Source organism: Dipodomys merriami, unplaced genomic scaffold (assembly GCF_024711535.1).
Source record: "Dipodomys merriami isolate MVZ:Mamm:240054 unplaced genomic scaffold, mDipMer1.0.p SCAF_5, whole genome shotgun sequence".
Lineage (NCBI taxonomy): Eukaryota > Metazoa > Chordata > Mammalia > Rodentia > Heteromyidae > Dipodomys > Dipodomys merriami.
Genome location: NW_027206068.1, coordinates 43751189 through 43772762, shown reverse-complemented (window position 1 = coordinate 43772762; position 21574 = coordinate 43751189). Strand labels below are relative to the sequence as shown.

The following is a 21574-nucleotide window of genomic DNA, read 5'->3' as shown; positions in this document are numbered from 1 at the left end:
CACGGACTTTCCTGCCTGGGCTGGCTTTGAACCATGATCTTCAGATCTCAGCCTTCTGAGTAGCTAGGATTACAGGCATGAGCCAATTTTTATCTGCAAAATGGAGATAACTTTATTTCAGTTATCTGTTGCCATATCAAAGCCACTCTAAGACATAGTGGCTTAAAACAATAACTTGCTTCTCTTCATAGTGACTGGATAGTTCTGTATATTTCATTTCATTTTATCTGGACTGTTGGGGTTTCTGGAAGTCCATTTCCTCATATAAATAGTAGCCAGCTAGGAGCTCAGGCTAATGCCTGAGGGTAGAGGGGTCTCCTTCAGCTGGCCTTGCCACTGGCTAGCTGGACTTTCTTAAGCCATGTTGTCTCCCCTACTCAAAGGAGGCCTGAACTTACAGTGAGGTACCTGGAATCAATTTACCCACATCGTATTTGTTAAACAATCAGATTCAGTGGCAAGGAAAATATGCTGTTATTCTGAGTGGAGAAAATGGCAAAGCTCTTGAAGTCATCTTTAACCTATTACTCTTAACCTTTCATGGTCATGGCGATGATTGGCTGAGAAAACATCGGTAATAATTAAAATATGATGAGCGCTAATCTTCCTTCTGTTCCAGTATCTTTTGTTAACTTTGGATATATGTTTTGCAGTTTATGAAAGCATGTGTTCCATTTAGGCTATTTGAATGGAAAAGAATGTGATCACACACAGTTGTGTTAGAGGAAAGGAGAGTTTTTGGAGTTTGGCTATGGACCCAAACTACGCTGAGGACTCTTGAAATCTCAGATTTTTTTCTTTTTCGTAGCATTTGAATATATTCTCAGAATACCTGAGAGTAACAACTGAAAGAATAAAAGATTTCTTTTTGGCTCATAATCTCACTGTAAGCTGGCACGACTGCTTTGAAGCCTGTGGTAAAGCAGAAACAGCATGGCAAAAGTACACAGTAAAGGAAAGCTACTTACCTCATGGCAACCAGCAAGCAAGGTAGAGGAGGCCAGGACAAAATACATCCTTTCAGGGCATTCTCCATTTAGGCCCGACATGGCTTCCACCACCTCCCCATGATGTCATTAGACTATGGGTGTATCAGTGAATAAATCCACTGATGAGGTTAGTGCACTCATGCCCTAGTCACTGTGCAGAACTCCATTGTTCATGATCTAGTCTTTACAATAACATGAGCTTTACGGTGACACTTCAGATTTAAGCCATAAGGCTGGAGATTGGTACTGAACCCAAAGAATTATGCTCTACTGCTCAGCTCCAAACAACCCCAGCCCCTGATCTCAAGTATAGTTCTGCTTGCTCATCAGGTTCTAATGACCAGTTGATTTCTTCTTTTGACTAACAGAGTATCCTTCCTTCCCCTCCCCTCCCCTTCTCTTTTTTCTTTTTACTCTTTTTTTCTTTTCTTTTTACTTTCCTTGCCTTGTCTGCCTTCCTTCCTTCCTTCCTTCCTTCCTTCCTTCCTTCCTTCCTTCCAAGTTTGAACTTAGGACCTTGAACTTGTTGGTGTGTCACCATTTATTAAGCTATGCCTCAGCCCTTTCTGCTATAGTTATTTTTTGAATAAGGTCTCAAGTTTCTGCCTAAGCTAGCCTGCACTGCAGTCTTCCTATTTATGCTTTCTGCATAATATACTGGAATTGAACTCTAGGCCTTGTGCTTTACTAGGTATGTCCTTTCCCACTTGAGCCCCACTTTTACCCTATTTTGTATTGGTTATTTTTGAAATAGAGTCACACTTGATGTCCAGGTCTGTCTGGGTTGCATTCTTCTTACTTGTGTTCTCTGTGTTGGTAGAGATGACAGGTATGCACCACTGTGACCAGCCATTGATTGAAATGGAACTTCTTGTGAACATCTATATCCTAGCTGGCCTCAAAACATGATTCCTCAATCTCTGCCTCGTAATTATGTATGAGTACAAGCTTGAGCCACCTTACCCAGCTCTGCTCAGCTTTTTATTTGGTTGAGGTAGGGTCTTTTTGTCTGGGTTGCCCTCAAATTGTGATCCTCCTAATTTCTACCTTCCAATTAGCTAGGATTATAGATGTGAGCGATTGCACCTGGTTCCAAGTATCCTTTTATTATGGTTTTTACTGTATCTTAGCCCAGGTTGCATGCTTACCTCTTAATTAAGAGCTTACCTCTTAATAGTAAGCAGATTTGAGAAGTATTTTGATTACTACTGCACACACAAAAAAATCATTTTAACACCTACTGGCTTCAGGCAACAATTGATTATTATCATCTCAAGGTTATCTAGGTTGACTGGATCTTCCCCAACCCAGTATAGACAGAGGGCAGCTAGGATTGGAATTGTCTGAAAGCTCATCTGAGTGTCAGCTGCCAGCAGTGTGACTGTGGGTTAGAGCATCTACTGTAGTTTCTCTGAGTGGCTGAGACATTGCAAACTATGGGAGCCTGATTCTGAAAGGGAGCTACCCAACAATAGGGATCTTTTAAATTTCTGGACAGAGCCATTCACTAGGATCACAATTCAAAGCCAACCAAGGTAGATAAATCTCATCCTCAACTAACCAGGGGGGAAAAAAGTGGAAGAATGCCTCAGATGGTAGAATGCCAGTGAAAAGGTGAGCAAGTACATGAGTTGAAATCACACACACACACACACACACACACACACACACACACACATACACACACACACACACACACACACACACACACCACATACACACACACACACCACACACACACACACACACCCTGAACAAAAGCTACAAGATAGTCAGATACAACATTGTATCATTTCAGATCCACAAAAAGAAAAATTATTTCTCCTTAATAGGAATAACAACAAAGTATCTTTTAAGCACTAGACAATTCAGAAAACAGTGTTGTAAGATGAGAACATCATCCTCTTCTACCCTGGAAGCCTTCTGAGCCAGCTACAGGTCTTCCATGTGAGTTGGTTGCTTATTCTGGAACTCATTGTTCTTCTGAGGTTGTTTGTGGTTACAAGGAGCTCTAAACTAGCAGTAAAAAAAAAAATGAGGATTTACATTCATGACTTGAAACTAAAGGCTCTTGAGAATGGAACTGACTGCCCTCTCCGTTTTCTCCCCTTGGCCTACTTGATCTCTCTCACAGTAATTTAGCATCTCTTCCCTTCCCTTCTTTCCTCTTCCCTCCCTCCCTCCCTCCCTCCCTCCCTCCCTCCCTCCCTCCCTCCCTTCCTTCCTTCCTTCCTTCCTTCCTTCCTTCCTTCCTTCCTTCCTTCCTTCCTTCCTTCCTTCCCTCTTTCCTCCTTTCTTCCTTCCTCCTTCCTCCCCTCCTTCCCTCTCTCCCTTCTCCCCTTCCTCCCTCCCTTTTTCTCTCCCTTCTTCCCTCCCTCCCTCCTTCCCTTCCTCCCTCTCTCCCTCCCTCCCTTCCTTCCTTCCTCTTTCCCTTCCTCCCTCTCTCCCTCCCTTTTCCTTCCTTCCTTCCTTCCTTCCTTCCTTCCTTCCTTCCTTCCTTCCTTCCCTTCTCTTTGTTTCTCTCTCTGTCTCCCTCTCTCCCCCTCTCTCTCCCTTGCCCCCCCCTTGCTGTTCCTATACTGGGTCTTGAATTCAGGGCCTTTCACTATTTTTTGCTCTTTTTTTCTTATGCTGTTGAGACAAATCCCAGCCCCAAAGCCTTGTACTTTCTTAGCTTTTTCTGCTTACAGCTGGTGCTCTACCAGTTAAACCATACCTCCACTGCTGATTTTTGTTTATTAATTAGAGACAAGAATCTCTTGAATTTGTCTACCAAAACTGGTTTCAAACCTTGATCCTCAGACTCCCCCCTACTTAGTAGCTAGGATTACAATAGAACCATTCAATCTCTTTTCATCCCCTGCATTGGCCCCAGGTAATTAGCCCATTTGTGTTTGATTTTTTATTTAGCTACTACTAAGATAAAAAATTTGATTGACAAATTGTATTTCAGATGGAAGGTTAATGACAAACCTTGAGTCATGACCCCACCTAGATATAAATGATTATATGCTCAATAGTTTAATTTTTTCCCAGCACCTATAAATGTCTTCAAACTCTTCTTGTGCTGTTTTGTTTTTAGCTCTGAATTCTGTAAGTGTGCCCTGAATAATAGTGTGGGTACTTTCATCATAAAATATACCCAAAGCCATATTCCTTATGATTGAGCTTGAAGTCCCTTGAGATTTCAGAACCAATCATATCAAACTAGGGAGAAAATGCCCTTGTGTAATGAACACATAGACTCAGGCAATCAAAGCTGGTGAGGAAGATTGCCTGAAGTGGATTTAAGTCCTACTTTTGCGATCTTGCTCTTCTCAGGGTTCCTGTGGAGAGCTGGCCTCACAGTGCAGTTTTCTTAAAGCAGAATTCTTCTTTCACTTACAAGTCTCTACACATATCGTATTCATAAATGTAGGATGGCCTGAGGCTCAGTCATTAACTCGAAATCGTTCTTGTGTGACATGTAAAGTAACAAAGACGATACTATGGAAATAAGTTCATTTTTTAAAAGGCTTACATTTTTAGAGTCCATTTATAATTTAATAACAATTTAATACATGATTTTTTGAAGTATTTGTTTTTATTTAGACTATTTCCTAGGGGAATTTTCTGTATATACTCCAAACTGTAAGAAGACTACTTTACACAGATTATTTTATGTTTACATTAACCCTGTTCATCAACTCCTAACGACTTGAAGCCTTAGAGACTGTATCAGGTGTTCTGTATAAACTGTTGTCTTTGCTTAAAGAAAGAAAAAAAAAACAGTCACTTGAGAAGATCTTTCATAGAAGATAACTATGTGTTGTCAGCTCATTGTCTCTCTCAGAACTTTCCGGACTAAACTAGGACATCCAACTACTGAAGAAAGAATCCCCATCACACTGTGATTGATCTGTGCCTTGGGAAAGTTCAAAAAGTATTGAATGAATAAATGTTTGACTAGTAGGTGGTATTGATGAGGCAGTTACAGAATTGGGAAAGAAGGGTAGTTTCTTATATACCGTGTCCAATTTGCTCAGAAACAGATGACCAATGAAGAAGAGTTACTCCAGGGAAGGCAGTAAAGGAAAAATTGATAGGCCTCTGACGTAGCTGTAACCATATCTACATATGTGGATCCCACGATGTTTCTCACCAGTTTATGCCATCCATGAGTACTCAGTAATAGAACCAACCTTTAAAATGTTTATTTTGACTTCATTTCTAAAAATGGCAAATAAGTAATCCCAAATATATTCAGAACCTTAGAAACAGGATAAAGATAATAACATGGGGGCATTTTGTATAGTTTATTTATTGTGGCTTATGTTTTAAGAAGAAAATATTTCATTGAATGGTTAACTTGTGAAATTATCATGTCAAAACCATGAGGGAATCGTATAAAAGAGAGGTTTTTTTTAAAAGAGCCAATGATTGGGGCAGCAGGGGGAAGGGGGGAAGCCAACCATGGCAATGTCCAAATTTGGAGATTTCTGAGAAGCCGAGGAGGTAGTTCCATCATGGGTCACCCAAAAAGCTTTCTAGGGGATGGGACTAAGGTTTTGGCCTGGAACAAAGTTCCACTGGCTGCCTGCCTCAGGGACAAGCTTTCTCCAGATAACTCTTGCATAGACTGACAAAAGGGAGGGAATAAAAAGGAAGGAAAGAGAGAGGGAGGGAAAGAAGGGAGGGAAGAAAGGAAAGAAAGGGAGGAAAGGAAAGAAGGAAGGAAGGAAGGAAGGAAGGAAGGAAGGAAGGAAGGAAGGAAGGAAGGAAGGAAGGAAGGAAAAGACTGCCTGATGGTAAGAAGTTTCTGAAGGCTGTAAATTTACTGTTTACTTCCCTATATAATTAATGTCAAAACTTAAAAGCCCAATGTGATTGTGTTAGCAGTTTGGGGGGAGATAAGTTTAAACCATGAATGCAACGCAGTGCCTTATAAAAGGGATCCCACAGAGCACCCTCTTCACTTGTACCATGTAAGAACATAGGGAGAAGATAGTATTTGTGAACCAGGAAGAAGACCTTCACCAAGTCCCAACTATGCTGGTACCCTGACCTTGGACATCCAGACTCTATGTTGTTTCTCTGCTGTCTAGACTATGATAGGTTCTTGTAGGCACACTAAGACATTTAGGTATAACCTGACTGGTTACAGCTGCCTTTGGAGTCTCGGATGATACATTATCTTAGTAGAACAAAGTCCAACATTATTATAGCCACAGAGACAGCCAGATACCATTTTTCTGTTTTCCTTGCTTTCCTTTCTCTATTAAAGTCTCTGAATATTTTTGACTCTGGAACCATTATTCTGGATTTCTAATAAATAGAGGAGGGATTTGTTATGCTTGGAAAATCTGAAGAAAGAATGGGCCACAGCTTTCATACTTTAGATATCGAAAGTCTGTAAAGCATTAAATGATTCTGGTGGTAGTAGTCAAAATAGACATGTATAACAAGCAGACTCCAAATGTTAACATATTTGACAAGTCTGTAACTTAATTGCTTTTTAATGTCAGTCAAATAGCTTCTGCTTTGGTTTCTTGGCCAGGTTCCTATAGGCCTATTAAAACCTTATGAAGCTGAAAATATGAAACTTAATATTTATAAAATCTGTAAACAGAATAGCCATTTCTGCCTATCATGTGGTTAAAAAATTAAGATGAGAACACAGCCTAATTAAATGGTAAGAATCTATTTAATTCTCTTTGCAAAGCTTAACTTATATACCAGATCAAAGGAGAAAAATTGTATATTGCTTTATGTTTAGTGAAGTGAATATTTAGTTGGAGTCTCAGTGATTCGTTTACTAGGTCTGCCATAACCAATACAAAAATTTATGTCTCACAGTTCGGGAGATCACAGATTGAGAGATTGGCAAGTTTGCTTTCTCCTGAGACTGCTCTCCTTGTTTTGCCTATGACAATTCTCTGTGTTCACAGGGTCACTCCTCAGTCTCTGTGTTATCTGTATCCTAATTTCGTCTTATAAGGACACCAATCCTAATGACCTTGTTTTATTTTATTACTTCTTTTTTTTCTTTGTATTTATTATTTTTTTTCTGCCGATACCTGGCTTGACCTCAGGGCTTTGTTCACAGTTAATACTCCACTATTTGACCCAGGCCTTCAGTCCGGCATTTTACTGGTTAATTGGAAATAGAGTCTTAAGGACTTTTCTGTACCAGCTGGCTTCAGACCTTGATCTTCCAAGTCTCAGCCTCCTGAGTTGCTAGGGTTACAGGTGTAAGTCACTATCTCCTGGCTTAACTGCTTCCTTAAAGGCCCTGTTACAAAATACAGTCTCATCTTAAAGTACTTTGAGCTGAGTATTAAATGTATGAGTTTTCTAAAGATATAATTTAGCCCATAACAAGTAGAGTTTAAGATACTCTTGTCAACTTGGGTGGGAACTTAAGTTCCTGATTACAGAAGATGACAATGTGTCTTGGATGACAATGTGTGTCCCTATACATATCCTTTCAGAGCCAGATAGAGTGAATGGCGTTTGACCTCATATTACCTCAAAAGACCATCTTTTCTGGGAGGTTGTTGAATTTCTTCTTCAACACTTAGCACAGTAGTCGACTGCTACTGAGTAATGCACATTAATCCAGTCCATCCACTGCTATTCACTGAATACGTGTGTTTATGCCTTTGACTCTTATATAAACTAATAGTATTTGTGTTACAAATAAATAATTTTAAGGCTTCTATCTAAAATTCAGTTGGTAAGAGTAGAAATGAAAGTAAATTGAAGTTTGAAGTTTCTTAAGAAATTTCTTAAGAAATCTTTATTTTCTAATTTATTGGATATCCAAATACTTTCATCATCACATATATATTCATTTTAATGGACCACAAATCATTAGGCATTTACCTAATTGTAGTTACAATTTTGTTTGTAGCCAAATATTCAAACTAAGGTATTTGAATTTTAGTTTGTTTTTGTCATATTCTGTAACTTCATATTAATCTATTTTTGACACATATAAGCACATATTTTAGAATATCAGTGTGCAATTAGATATTCTTAGCACATGTCATTTGTGAAAAGCACTTTAAATCTGAGTACATTCAATTGAGCATAATTAAAATATCAAGATACAAATTCTTCATATACATTTTGCCACTTAATTTTTTAAGTACTTATAAGTATCTACCATGTGAATTCAAATTAAGGGAAGTGATTAAATTATGGTTATATTTAATGCTTTTACTTTAAAACAGCAGCAATTACTCTATGTTTAAAAAAAGGAATTTGCTGTATTTTCTGTGGACAGGGATTGATTGTGACCTCGGTTATGTGTGATATAAGTATAGTATCCTCTGAGAGTTTGGAAGACTGTTGGTTAGAATGGCTTGGTAGGAAAATCATAAAAAAAAAAAAAAAAAAGAATGGATTTTCATCTTCAGAGTATTTTGACTTGACTCCTCATATCCCAAGAAAGAATACTATTAATTTAGTGGAGAGGCACAGGGAAAGGTTTGCTTTTGCAGATGAAAAAAAAAGTAGACTGTGGAGTTACAGGAACTGGAGCTTCTGAGCTGATGCTTTCGATATAATATTTTTAGGTTGTTGAAATTTCTTATGGTTATGATAATGAGCAAAATGTCTTGAAGTGACTGTAAATCTTACTTGCCCATTCCTGCTCATTGTTCTTGAAGTACTAAGAAAACATGAAGGAGGATAGTACGATTACAGTGCCTTTCTCACATTTGCATTTTTGAAATGTTGCTCTTGTTATATTTTTTAAAAGAAATACATAGAACACTTCTCAAACTAGAGTTCCCTATGTTGAGTTTAGAAGTGTCTACAATGAAGTAAATAATTATGTGACACAGCAAGAGAAGTTTTGGTTGCAAAATTATGAGGAAGACAAAGAATCAAGCTTCTAGGAGCATCTGGACGTTGAAAGAAGCTGTGATAGAAGCTTCATTTTAGGTTCTTTGAAGACTATCTATCTGATAGCCCATTTCAGAGAGGGAGTGTTACAAGAAAAAAACCTATAATTTTACTTTGAGCTGTGAGTACTGTATCATGTGAAAAATTAGAGCATTTGGAAACGGTGATGCTTTGTGTTCCTAGAGCCTTATTCTATTGAGAAGCTGGGTGGTTGGGCTTCATGCTGACATACTGGTAGCTTTCACAGCCCCATTTACCTTTCCAGTTGCTCTGAGCCTTCCTCTCTTGCATGCAAAGGTGGTGAGTCTATGAAGATTATACGCTTCAAGTAGAAGTCTCCATAGCTAAATATGTCATGAACTTTGGTTTGTATGTCGACAGGCAAGGTACCAATAGCTCCCATCTTTGTGTGGGGGTGGGGATGTATGTGTGTGCTGATACTGGGACTTGAACTCAGGGCCTCATGCTCATGCTTAGTTTTTTTCTACTCAAGACTGGTGTTCCATTACTTAAGCATAGCTCCACATCTGACTTCATTTTCTCTATTGAAGATCAGATTAACTTCACCATAATTCTCTCAGAACTTTAATCATGTCTCTTTACTTGATTCTGTATTTATCTCTGAAGCACAAGTAGTAAAGACAATTACTAATTGATATGTTTTTTCCTGTAACTCAATTCTTCCCAACTCTGTATACCATGAAAGCAAACTTTAGTTGTTCTGTGCCAGTACTAGGCCTTGAGCTCAGAGCTTCAAGCTCTTGCTTGAGTTTTTCCATTCAAGGCTGGCACTCTACCACTTGAGCCACACTTCCACTTCCAGCTTTTATTCTGGCTAATTGGAGGAAAGGATTTCAAGGACTTTGAATGGTGATCCTCAGATCTCGGCCTCCAGGGTATCTAAGATTACAGGATGTTCATTGTTCATCCCACTCTTGGTTTTGCTCCCTCCCATCGCATACAAGCTCCTGGCATCTGTTACATGTGGTATATGCCCTCTCTCAACTTGCCATGCCTTGCCTTCTGCAGCATGTTCCTCTTTATCACCTGCGTACCTGTTAAGCATGATCTTATCCTAGTTTCTGTTCTAAATTCATGCCGTAGACTCTTAAATAGACACCACTGTGATGCTTCCTGTGGCTGTGGGTCCTCTGAGGCCCTGTTCAGATATCACCTAAGCTGTTTCATGGACCCTATGGTCTCCCACCCCCTACTTCATTGCAGATGCAATTGTTTTAATTGTGGCCTTGTATCTTTCATGTAGTCTGCTAAAACCCTAATTATTCACCCTGCTTCAGGCTTTTCTTCCCACATTAGTGCTGTGGACACTGCTGTCTGCTGCTCAGGAGTCCTCCTGTGGCTTGGACACCAGTCTGACTATTCTACTAGCTATGTGCTCAGCCCTACTTACAAAAATTCACTATTACCTTATCCATCCATATAGCAGCTTGTTCTTCTAAGTTAGTGTCATTAACTTTCCATGATTTAGCTCTACAACCTCACTGTTGACTGGCTACCATCTTTCATATCCGTTCTGTGCTATCTAGAAGGCCACTGGTCAGACTTTCATGCTGCCATGGAAGGTAAGGAAGTGTCCAGGCTCTAGCTGCCAGCAACTTTCACGTAGAATCATAGTCTCCCTTCCTAGCTCTGTGACTATGGGCAATTTAAATAATCTCCTTACTCCTCTCAACCTCAGTTTACTTCGTTTACTTATAAAATCAGGATAATCTATATTATTGCCTACCTTATGATATTATGAGAACCTAGCCAAAACATGCACAGTGCCATGTACATTGTAGATGCTCAGTAAGTGATGATGGATAAAATAGATCTCATCATAATTATTATCCTTATTCAATTTTACTTTACAAATGTGGTACTAGGTCTGCTGCCATACACATTTGATATACCCTTGTTGCTGGTTTTGTTCTAGTTTTACCTAGACTACCTAAGTCCTGAGCCCATTTCATTTGCCAGCTAGCATTTTATCTTCTATTTTTATTGTCTTTCAAATAGTTATACAAATGATTTAACATGCAACAAATCAGTTTAAGAATGAAATGAATCTTGTTTGATGTCACACTTTCATCATTTCTTCCCTCCCTCCCTCACTTCCTATATCTGTGAGTCATGTTGTTATTGTTTTGGACAAATTGTTGGTGATACCAAAATGAAGAACCACAGATGGTGATTTAAACAAATGATATTTATCTTCTTACATTACTGGAGGCTGGAAGTCCAAGATAAAAATATTGGTAAACCTGGTTTTTTCTATGGTTTCCCTCTTGGTCGTTTTATCTCTGTGTCTTTGCATGATCTTTTCTCTGCACCTTATACCTTATATGTCTCTATTTAATTTCCTCCTCTTGTAAGATTACCAGGGAGATTGGATTAGGGTTTACCTTAAAGACCACTTTAACTTAATTCCCTTTGTTATAAGGCCCTGTCTCTATAAATATAGGTCACATTATGACGCATGGAGAATGGAAGAGAGTCATAATCAACTATTTTCAGCCCATAATAGTTGATCTAATCTTTCTATGCCTCAGTTTACTCTTAAGTAAAACACACACACACACACACACACACACACACACACACACACACACACACAAACACACACACACACAATGTACAGAGCAATACCCAAGTAGCCCATAATGGATGTTAATGTTCAGCGAATACCCATTACTTCTAATCTTACTTCAAATTCCTTGAGAACAGAAAGCTTTCTCAGGCATCCTGTATCCCTGCTGTTGCTAGGACAAACTTTGAACATGATCACTTCTAAATGTTTGGGGAACAAATATGTGAATGAATGATGAAGGTAAAGAAGCAAGACTAATAGGTGAATGTTTCTTATAGGGATTCACTAACAAAAGCAATAGAAGGAAACATGTAGAGAGTCGTGTCCCCACAGCAAATACAGTGTCCCACACTGAGTTCAATATGTAAAGCTCTCCCTGTCCTACTTGCCACGGGTCCTAGAAAGTTACAGGGAAATGACTTGTGACAAAAATTACACTCACAAAAACATCACCATCTTTACACAGCCAGAGCTCGCAAGTGATGAGGGACACAAAGACTCTGCACAATAGGGATTCCTGTTCGTTGTCTGCCTATTCTTCCTACTTGACTGTCTTTGATCTCTGCAAAGGAGAAACATGGCTAAGGTACTGTGAACAGATAATAGACTAGGAGTTAGAAGAGCAGCAGGCAGTGTATTGCTCTGCGATCAAACTGTGGTGATACTCAGACACCATCTGATGATAAGCATCTCCTCCCGGTGCCTTGCAGTCTCACATTTCCTTCCAGCCTGACTCCAAAGGACCCCTTGATTCATCTTTGACACCTTATGCCACATTGAATCTAAGTTGTTTCTTTCTGAGTCCACCAGAAGTTATGGGTCCATAGTTCCTTTTTCCTGGTATCATTACAGTCTTCCTGAAGCATCTGTTTCATGCATCATTCTGTGGTGGTATCAAGTGTGTTATAGAAAAGGGTACATGCATCTTAAACATGTGAGAGTTTCTAATTCAGAGGAAATTTTGAACATTTTCCATATCTATATCTATATATAGATATAGATATAGATATAGATATATACATATAGATATATATACATATAGATATATGTATGGACATAATTTAACCGATTCCTTGCTTTTAAATATTTATATTGTTTCTAATTCTTTATTTCCAGCTATTGTAAATAATACCCCAAAGTCTATCCTTGTGGTTAGTTTTGTTTGGATTCAGATCATTTTGGGAGGGCCCATACATAGGAATAGAGAATCTACCATGAAGTAGTTTTGAATTATGTTGACCCAAATAGCCCATGTTACCATGATGGTATCTACTGAGCTATGAAATGTCAGCACCATGACTGCAGCCTGACTTTAGTGACAACTCTGCATTCTGAATTGTAAACTGGGCACTGGTGGCTCATGCCTATAATCCTAGCTACTCAGGAGGCTGAGATCTGAGGATCATGGTTCAAGCCCAGGCAGGAAAGTCCATGAGACTTTTATCTCCAATAAAGCACCAAAAAAATGGAAGGGGCGCTGTGGCTCAAGTGGTAGAGCACTAGCCTTGAGCTGAAGAGCTGAGGGACAGCACTCAAGCCCAGAGTTCAAGCCCCATGACCGACCCCCACACCCCCAAAAAAATTCTGAATTGTGCTACATACTAATCTAAGTTTGGATGATACAAAAATTTAGTAAATTGGTGGCAAGGAACAAATTGAAGTATATGATAAGAATATAATTGCTTCTAATAAATATAGGCTTAGCTTTAAAATGGCTAGCTTAAAATTTTCAGTATGGTACACTTTAAAGATTTTGCTAATGATCTTGGAGGTATGGCATCCAGCCATTGTTGAAATGAAGTAACACATACTATTCAAAGTTTGGGCCATAATTGATTTTAATATATATATTTTTACTACTTTGACATACCATTTATCTTATATGAAAAGACAATTCTCTATACAAGTAACATATGAATGATACGATATCATATGAATAATCCCATAACTGATATTTGATGATCCACCCAATTAAAAAATGTTATCTAAGTTTACCTGTTTGCATGCAATTTTTGAATCATTGCCAGAATCCTGAAACCCATTACTTAAGAGTATTTGTCTTACTATTCCCTTGTTATTGTGAGAAGTAGGGTCTGTGTCTCTTTATTCTAATACTGATTTTTTTTTATTTTATCACTACCTTTGTACACTTGGCTTTGATGTTTGTGGTGGTATATGCTTGTACAATAGGATTTTATTTTTTTCCTGGTGCTGTTCTGGAACCCAGAGCCTTACACATGCCAAGCAAATACTCCATGATTGAGCTACATCCTCATTCCCCAAAGATTTCCAAAGAATCTTTTATCATTTACTATGAGGCCAATAGAAGTTGTCCTCTGATCTTGCCCTCTTTCAACTTCCATATTGAGAAGTTGGAGTTTCCACATAAAAGACTTTCTAAGCAGTGATTTTACTTTTGATTCGTTTATAACCAGATATTTTAATTAATAGAGATTGAAACTACAGACTCTTACAGATAAAACTGTACGTGTGTATATGTGTGTGTATGTGTGTGTGTGTGTATGTGTGTACACATGTGCTGTGCCTGTGCCCATCCTTGGGCTTGAACCCAGGGGCCTGTTTTTTTGTTTTGTTTGTTTGTTTGTTTTGTTGGTTGTGGGTCTTGAACTCTGGGCTTGGGCACTACTAGTGCGCTCATCAGCTCAAGGCGAGCACTCTACCACTTGAGCCACAGTGCCACTTCCGGGCCTGGGCGGCACAATCATTGAGCTTTTTTACTCAAGGCTAGTACTCTTCCACTTGAGCCGTAGCTATACTTATGACTGACTGGAAGTTCACCACTGTCTTCAGATCTCAGCCTCCTAAGTAGCACCTCTATAAGAACTCTATCTGTGACCCACATTAGCATCTCCCAATTTTGACCACAAATCTTTTCTTGTACTCTTTAGGCTGGAGGCTCCCAAGTGATCTTCACGAATCCATTAGAAATTGTCAAGATCCGTTTGCAAGTAGCTGGAGAAATCACCACAGGTCCCCGGGTCAGTGCTTTGTCTGTTGTGCGAGACCTGGGCTTTTTTGGCATCTACAAGGTAATTTTACTTTCAGTCATTATTTGATTACTTTCTCATCTCCTAAACTGTAGCTATTCTTCCCAATGAAATTGATCTGTATTTCTACACCTAGAGAAGATGTTCTCCTGGAACCCATAGGACATCTTTATGCCAGTTCCCGCCACCTGCAGAAACCTGCCCTAATAGATGCAAAAATCCAGGATGACTGTGATGTGAATAAGATTAGGAGGCACCATTTTTCAGGAGATAGGCTAAGCTCTGTTTTTAAGGAAGCCTTCTAGGCATGTCACCTGCCTAGCATGTGCAAGACTCTGTGTTCCAGCTCCAACACCACAAAACAAGGGGGAGCTCATACTAGGTCATGAATTTCTTTTCTTTTTTTTTTTTTTATTGTGAAAATACTGTACAGAGGGGTTACAATTACATGGGCAGGATAATGAATACATTTCTTATCAAGCATTGTAGCCTCCTCCTTTGTTTCCCCTTCCCATCCCTTCTCATCCTACCCCTGCCACGTCCCCCCTCCCTGCACCAAAGTTGTAAAGTTCGTTTTCAACATAACAACTTGTATATCTCATTGTTGCAATGGGTCCACCTGTATCCCTATTTAAACAATTTGCTTTTTTCTCTTCCCCTCCACAAATATACCAACATCAAATACAGTGAAAGCAGGGGTTATACTGTGGAGGAGGGACATAATGAATTTATTTTCTGATCAAATGTATCCTGGTTCTGTCCTCATTTTCTGTATCTCTGTTTCATCTTAATTATTATAAATCTTAAGCACTTATTATTTAGAAACTTTTCAGAATGACTGTAAAACTTTCAGAGAATTCTAGAGATTTGTTATTTACAGTCTTCTGTCACCATATTGTAAAAGAGTATACCAAAATCATCTGTGTATATGCTTAGCTCTACTACTTCAAATCAAGGTGCTTAGCATTTTTCAATGAGGTTTCAAAAAAGATTCCATACATTTTATTTAATTTATTTTTACATTATATTTGTATTATCTTTAATTAGCTATACATAGGGGTTACCATTCAACATGTCAGTTTATGAGTACAATGCATCTTGAACAATATATCACACGTTCCATACATTTTTAGAATTTTTGTTTTAAAAAGGATGCTGTACAGAGGGGATACAGTTACATGGGTAAGGCCATGAGTACATTTCTTGTCAAGCATTGTGACCCCTTCCCTTGTTCTCCCAGTATCCTTTCCCTCCTTCACCTCCCCATATACCTTTATATATAACTTGAATAATTAAACTTTTAGGGGATATTGGAGTGATTAATATATACTTAAAGTAGTTTCATTAATATCCACATATTAAATGATAAATAAATGATTATATGCTATACTGTGTTAAATGATAATACTATACTATATTAAATGGTAATGTACACATATTAAATGGTAAAATGAATGCTATTCTTGCACATCCATATTAAGAAATATTTTATTCAAATTATTCATTTGAGTGTTGAATCAGCATTGTAATCACTCATAATCATAGCCTCATCCACTTTTGGACCATCTGCTAACATGTGTTTTTACCCCAAGCTATGCAAGGTAAGATCCTTATGATCTTGTACAATATTGTCCCTAAAAAGTTTATCCCATAGACACAACAAGGAGTTGATTTCTTCTGTTCTTTTCTCAGTTCATTCTGAAGGAATGTAACGGTTCTTTGTAATGTGTAATAACTCTACCAGTCACTTTTCAGAGAATCTTTAATTGACTTGTTTTGACATTCAGCCCAACATTTATGAGATCCTATTCCCAGGAATACATTGGGTTTTTATTTTGTGGGATTTTGTGTGTGTTTGTGAGTTTTGTTTTTTTGTTTGTTTGTTTTTTTGTAACTTGGGTTCCATAAGTGACCTCAGTAAATATCAGTCTTTGGTTAAAAAAAAAAATAGAAGCCGGGAGCTGGTGGCTCAAGCCTGTAATCCTAGCTACTCAGGAGGCTGAGATCTGAGGATCGCCGTTCAAAGCCAGCCCGGGCAGGAGAGACCGTGAGACTCCTATCTCCAATAAACCACCAGAAAACTGGAAGTGGCGCTGTAGCTCAAGTGGTAGAGCACTTGCCTTGAGCTGAAGAGCTGAGGGACAGCACCCAGGCCCAGAGTTCAAGCCCCACGACCGACAAAAAAAAAAAAAAAATAGGACTTACTTCAGGCAAACCTGCCTTCCCTAAGTGACTTCCAAGGTCTAGGGTTTGCAAAAGTACCTCCATAATTGAACCTTTGGAAGTGTCAGTATACTGTCCTATTTAGGCGATTGATCTTAAGGGGTAATGTTTTTTTTATTTAGGCATTTGTAGTATTTAGTAATACACATGCTGATTTGTTCTTTGCATTTAAGATGCCCATTCTGCAATTGTGCAGGGAACACAGAATTTATATATATGTTGTTTACCAATTCATTATCAGTTATTGGAAATAAACAGTATTGTCATGTGGCATAGTTAGGTGAGTCTGAAAGAAATCATCTTTCTGGATTTTTAGGCTTCTGCAGTCTGTAACAGGATGCAGAAGCTTGCCATTTTGACAGGATGCCAAGCAGCCTTTCAACGGGCTGTCTGGTCCTCAGATACTATGGTAGTGACTGTTACCAAAATGTCTAGGTGGATACAATGGTAAGGACTTGTTTGCTATTACAGAAGCAGACTATTAAAATGTCTGCAGATGATCACGAGTAGGATTTAGTGCTTTTTATCTTCATATTACTTTATAATCTTAATTCTCTTTAAGGCCTGTGGAAGTAGCTGGTATCCTGATCTCGTAGCTGAGTGAGCAGAGCTGCCAGCCATGGTATTTGAGCTGAAACTCAGGCTCAGAAGTTGTCTGTATCCACTTTTGTGTGAAAATTGCTTTCCTGAAGTGAGCAGGATTGCTCAAGTTTGAGCAAGAGAGCTCTCCCATATAAAGTTAGTTTAATTACTAGTCTAGTGGTTTAATCTAGTTCAGAGGCATTCCGCAAGGCTTGGCACTGGCCTAACAAAATGCTGTTTTTGGTGTGTTGGTAATTACTGAGTGGAGTCACTAGCGCTTTGCGCTGGAAACTTGGTTTCATCACAAGAGAGTACACAGGCAATCCCATCCTTCCTGCTGTCCATCCATACTAGCTGATCCAGAGACCTGAAGGTTGTTATCCGGCAAACATGACCTGTCTGTGGTGTGAGCATTTTGCACTGTCACACTTGTGATCCTCATGTGTGATACTGAACTGGTGATACTAATCTTGGAATCTGGTAGGGGCCCACACCTTTTTATCTTGTTCTAACACACTCTCTCCTGAAAGAGTCATCATTGGCCCCGTTAGGACCTATCCTTTTAGGGATCCCCCCAATTTGAGCGTTGCTGTGTGCCTTCATATGTTTTTTGTTTCAAAATAGTCCTTTTAGTAATAAAGCTTCTCCATCTGTAAGTCTTGGTTGGGTAGAAATGAGCAAGTGGCCAAGAATGACCTAATACTTTTTAGCCTGGTATGTGTCCCTCTGTGTGGGTTTTTAAAAAGAGACCAATGGCCCAGTTTTAGTGGGGACCCCTAATCTTCCCTCTGCTCCCCTGGGTCCCTTTGTTTGCCTCTGTTAACATTACAGTGCCAGACCCTGGAGGGTGAGTAGTTGGCTCTCTCTGTGTGTTTAGGCCTGCTGAGCCTAAGCTTACCTAAATTGGGCTTAACCAGGCTTTCTGTTTTTCTCCTAAATTGACTTGCAAAACACCTTGCTCTTCTGTGATTTCACAGTGAAAGGCAATTGGAATACTAGCTTTAGGAATACATTTACAACTGAAAAATAAATGTGGCTATGGTAAACATTTCACATTCCTGAACTTAGAAGTTGTTTTATACAAACATTGTGAACTATAAACAAAACCCCTTTTCTGCAAATGGTAACCTGTTGTGAGATATAATGCAAGAAATAGACCATTGAAGTAAAGGTAGGATTATTAATTGCCTTTGAAATAACTACTTGAAGATAATGTAGTTAAGGAGAAAAATGTATAATGTATACTGGTTTTCTTAAGAATATGTGGTATTTTAGCTGGGCATCCATGGCCACTCAGGAGGCTGAGAACTGATAATGGTGATTTTAAGCCAATCACGGCAGCAAAGTCTATGAGAGTTTTACTTGCAGTACTCAGCAAAAAGCCAGAAATGGATGTGTAGCTCAAGTGGTAGATCACTAGCCAAGGGAGAGTGTGAGGCCCTGAATTCAAGCACGTGCATGCGCGTGCACACATGCATGCATGGGGGGGGGGGATTTAGAGGTCTCCAGATATAGCTCAGTAATACAGTACTTGCTCAGCGAGCATGAGACATGAGGTTCAATCCCTACCACTGCGGAAAGAGAGAAATTCCTCTTCACCTTCCTGTCTTTATTACTATATGCCAGGTACACTACCTGCATTTCTATCCTTTCAGATACTCCAAGCTCCATACTTATGTCTGCAAGCACTCTTCCCCTTAGATCTTAACTCACACGTCTCACTTGCTGTTTTAGTTCCCATTCCAGTTTTCTGGTCATGCCTCTTACCATCTTACACTTTTCTATGGATGTTTGTGTCTTCCCTCATCTGGAGTGTTTTTGATAGCAGGGACTTATTTGTTTATCACTGCTGCTTTGTAACAGTTTTGACACACCTGATGAATGTCTATTGAGCATATGAATAATAACTAAAAGCCAGGTATTTTCATATTATGCATAAGGACATTAGAGCAAAGAAAGAGAGAGAATTGATTAATAATGACCAGAGTCCATCATATTAGGAAAAATCTCATGTGAAAGGAGGACAATTGTGTGAGCAATCTCTTTCCAAGTTTCTACATTCATTCTCCTCTAATGCTTGGGATGCAGAACCAAATCAGTAAGGGATGGCACCACAAGGACTTTACCAGCTGTGGAGCAATTAGCTAGCTACAGATTCATACAGTACAATACTGCAGTTAAGATTGCACAAGATGATACAGTACAGTATTGCAGTATTGCACAAGATGGCCAAGAACAGCTTTCTGAAGCCTCTGATGCTGAATCATGGTTAACTTGAAAGGCAGGGACAGATATCCTGACAGAAGATAAAGGACTTTGTAGCTAAGGGTGGTGATACTGACCTGGACTAAAGGCCATGGTAGTGGGGATGTATTTGAAGGGTGTTAGAAAGAGAGTCTTACTTGGAGAAGTAGAAAGTAAAGGAAGATTAGAAGATAGCATGCAGAGTTCCAGCTTCAGAAACTGATAGATGGTAATAATGTAAACTTTATAATTTCAGAATATTTCAGAAGCTGTGAGGTCCTTGGAAAATCTTCTACCTATTGTTAACTTTATAATTATAGAAGAGAAGTCCAGAGATGAAATAGTTTAGTTAGATGGCCTAGATAGATAGGGACAGGACTTAGACTGTTGCTGATCCTGTTAAGGGTAAGGTACTGAGGGACTAGAAGCTGGCAGACGAATGGAGACAATAAGTATTCTGTGAGAGTCATCTGTGTGCCTAAAATCTTGAGAGTGGATGAGATCTCCAGGTTATGGGAAAACCAGTGGTAGAACTCATAATCCACCCATAGTAGCTGCAGTAAGTACAGACGGGGAAGAGAGCAGAAGCAGGTGTCTGGTGGAGAGTTGGAATGACCTGAAAAGCAGGAAGAGCAGTGAGTGATGCAGACAAAGGGATGGGGAAAAAAAGAACAAAAACCAAAAAGCCTTAGAACTTAAATATGTTTGTCAACAGTTTTCTTTAAGTTTTTGTTTTTGTTTTTTTTTTGGTGCCAGGTATTAGGGCTTGAACTCAGAGCCTGGGCACTGTCCCTCAGCTTTTTCACTCAAGACTGGTGTTCCAAACCTCCACCTCTAGCTTATTTGGTGGTTAATTGGAGATAGGAATCTCAAGCACTTTCCTTCTTGTGATGGCTTTGAACCATGATCCTCAGATCTGAACCTCTGGAGTAACTAGGATTATTGATGTGAGCCACAGATGCCCAGCTAAGAAATCCATTTTAAAGAGAATGGTAGGGCTCCCACATGAGGAACTGTAAACAGAGACAACTCACTCAACCTAAAAGCTTCTCTATGAAAGAACAGCAGCTAGAAGAAAAAGTGAAATCAAGGCATGCTGTTTTGGGGAGGAAAGGAAAAGTTGACAGGTGGTGCTTGCTCTAATTTAGGTCTTAGAGATTCAAGCCTGGGCCTCATGCATACTAGGTAAGTGCTCTGCCACTGAGTTCCACCCATGGCCTGTTTGCATTAATTTTATTGGGAAAGCCAGGCCTCTCTGGAGACAGTGGAAAAAGAGTCTAAAGAATTTGAAGCATCTGAAGGTAACAAGATCAGATGTGATGATTAGCACTTTCATGGCAAAAACCAGAGACCAGATTTAGAATGGTGTATGCTGAATTGTAAGCTCATTAGAACTAATGATTATTGATTGTTTACTCCACTGGACCCTGTGCTGAATCTGTGTAGGCTTTAAACTGTTTAATCCTATGGGACAGATATTGTTTCCTTTGAAGCTCCAAGTTAAAACAGAGGAAAGATGGGTTTAGGCATTTGTATAGGTAATATACCTTGTAATTCAACTGGTAAGGCCATGTTTCAATTTCAATGCCATCTCTCTATGAAACCTGACTTGTCACATAAAGATGTGTTGAGCCATGTAAGAGATAGTACATGTATAATGACATAGGTTTCCAGGGAGATATTCATAAGGTAGTTGTGAGGATTTAGTAAAATAACACAGGAAAGCATATAGGACAGAGGTTAGCACATAGTATACATAAAGCACAGTAGTCATTGTCTCTTATTTAGAAACTCAACTAAGGGATCCTGGCAAAAATCCTTACTTAATTGCATTTATTCTGCCCCAGACCTACATAATCTCAGATGCTGTTTGGCTAGGTATTCTGCCTTGGGCTTTGGAATAGCAAAGACAAAGAAAATGTCTGGAAAAACACTGTATTTGTAGAGCAGTATCCAAAGAAATTGAGAGTGTTAAAGAAGCTGATGGGGAGAACAGAATAAATTCTTAGAAATATTAGCAAATAATAATTAATATTCTACTTTTCTTC

At 39.0% G+C, this 21574-nt stretch overlaps 1 protein-coding gene across 3 annotated transcripts in view; it reads left to right on the top strand.

Annotated features, from left to right (window-relative positions):
* Positions 1-21574, top strand: part of Slc25a13 (solute carrier family 25 member 13) — a 159697-nt gene that overhangs the window by 120912 nt on the left and 17211 nt on the right. For all 3 annotated transcript variants that reach the window (XM_069996543.1, XM_069996544.1, XM_069996545.1), the window contains one exon: positions 14379-14519. In XM_069996543.1, coding sequence (XP_069852644.1) covers positions 14379-14519 — 141 coding nt within the window. The remainder of the gene's footprint in view (positions 1-14378; positions 14520-21574) is intronic.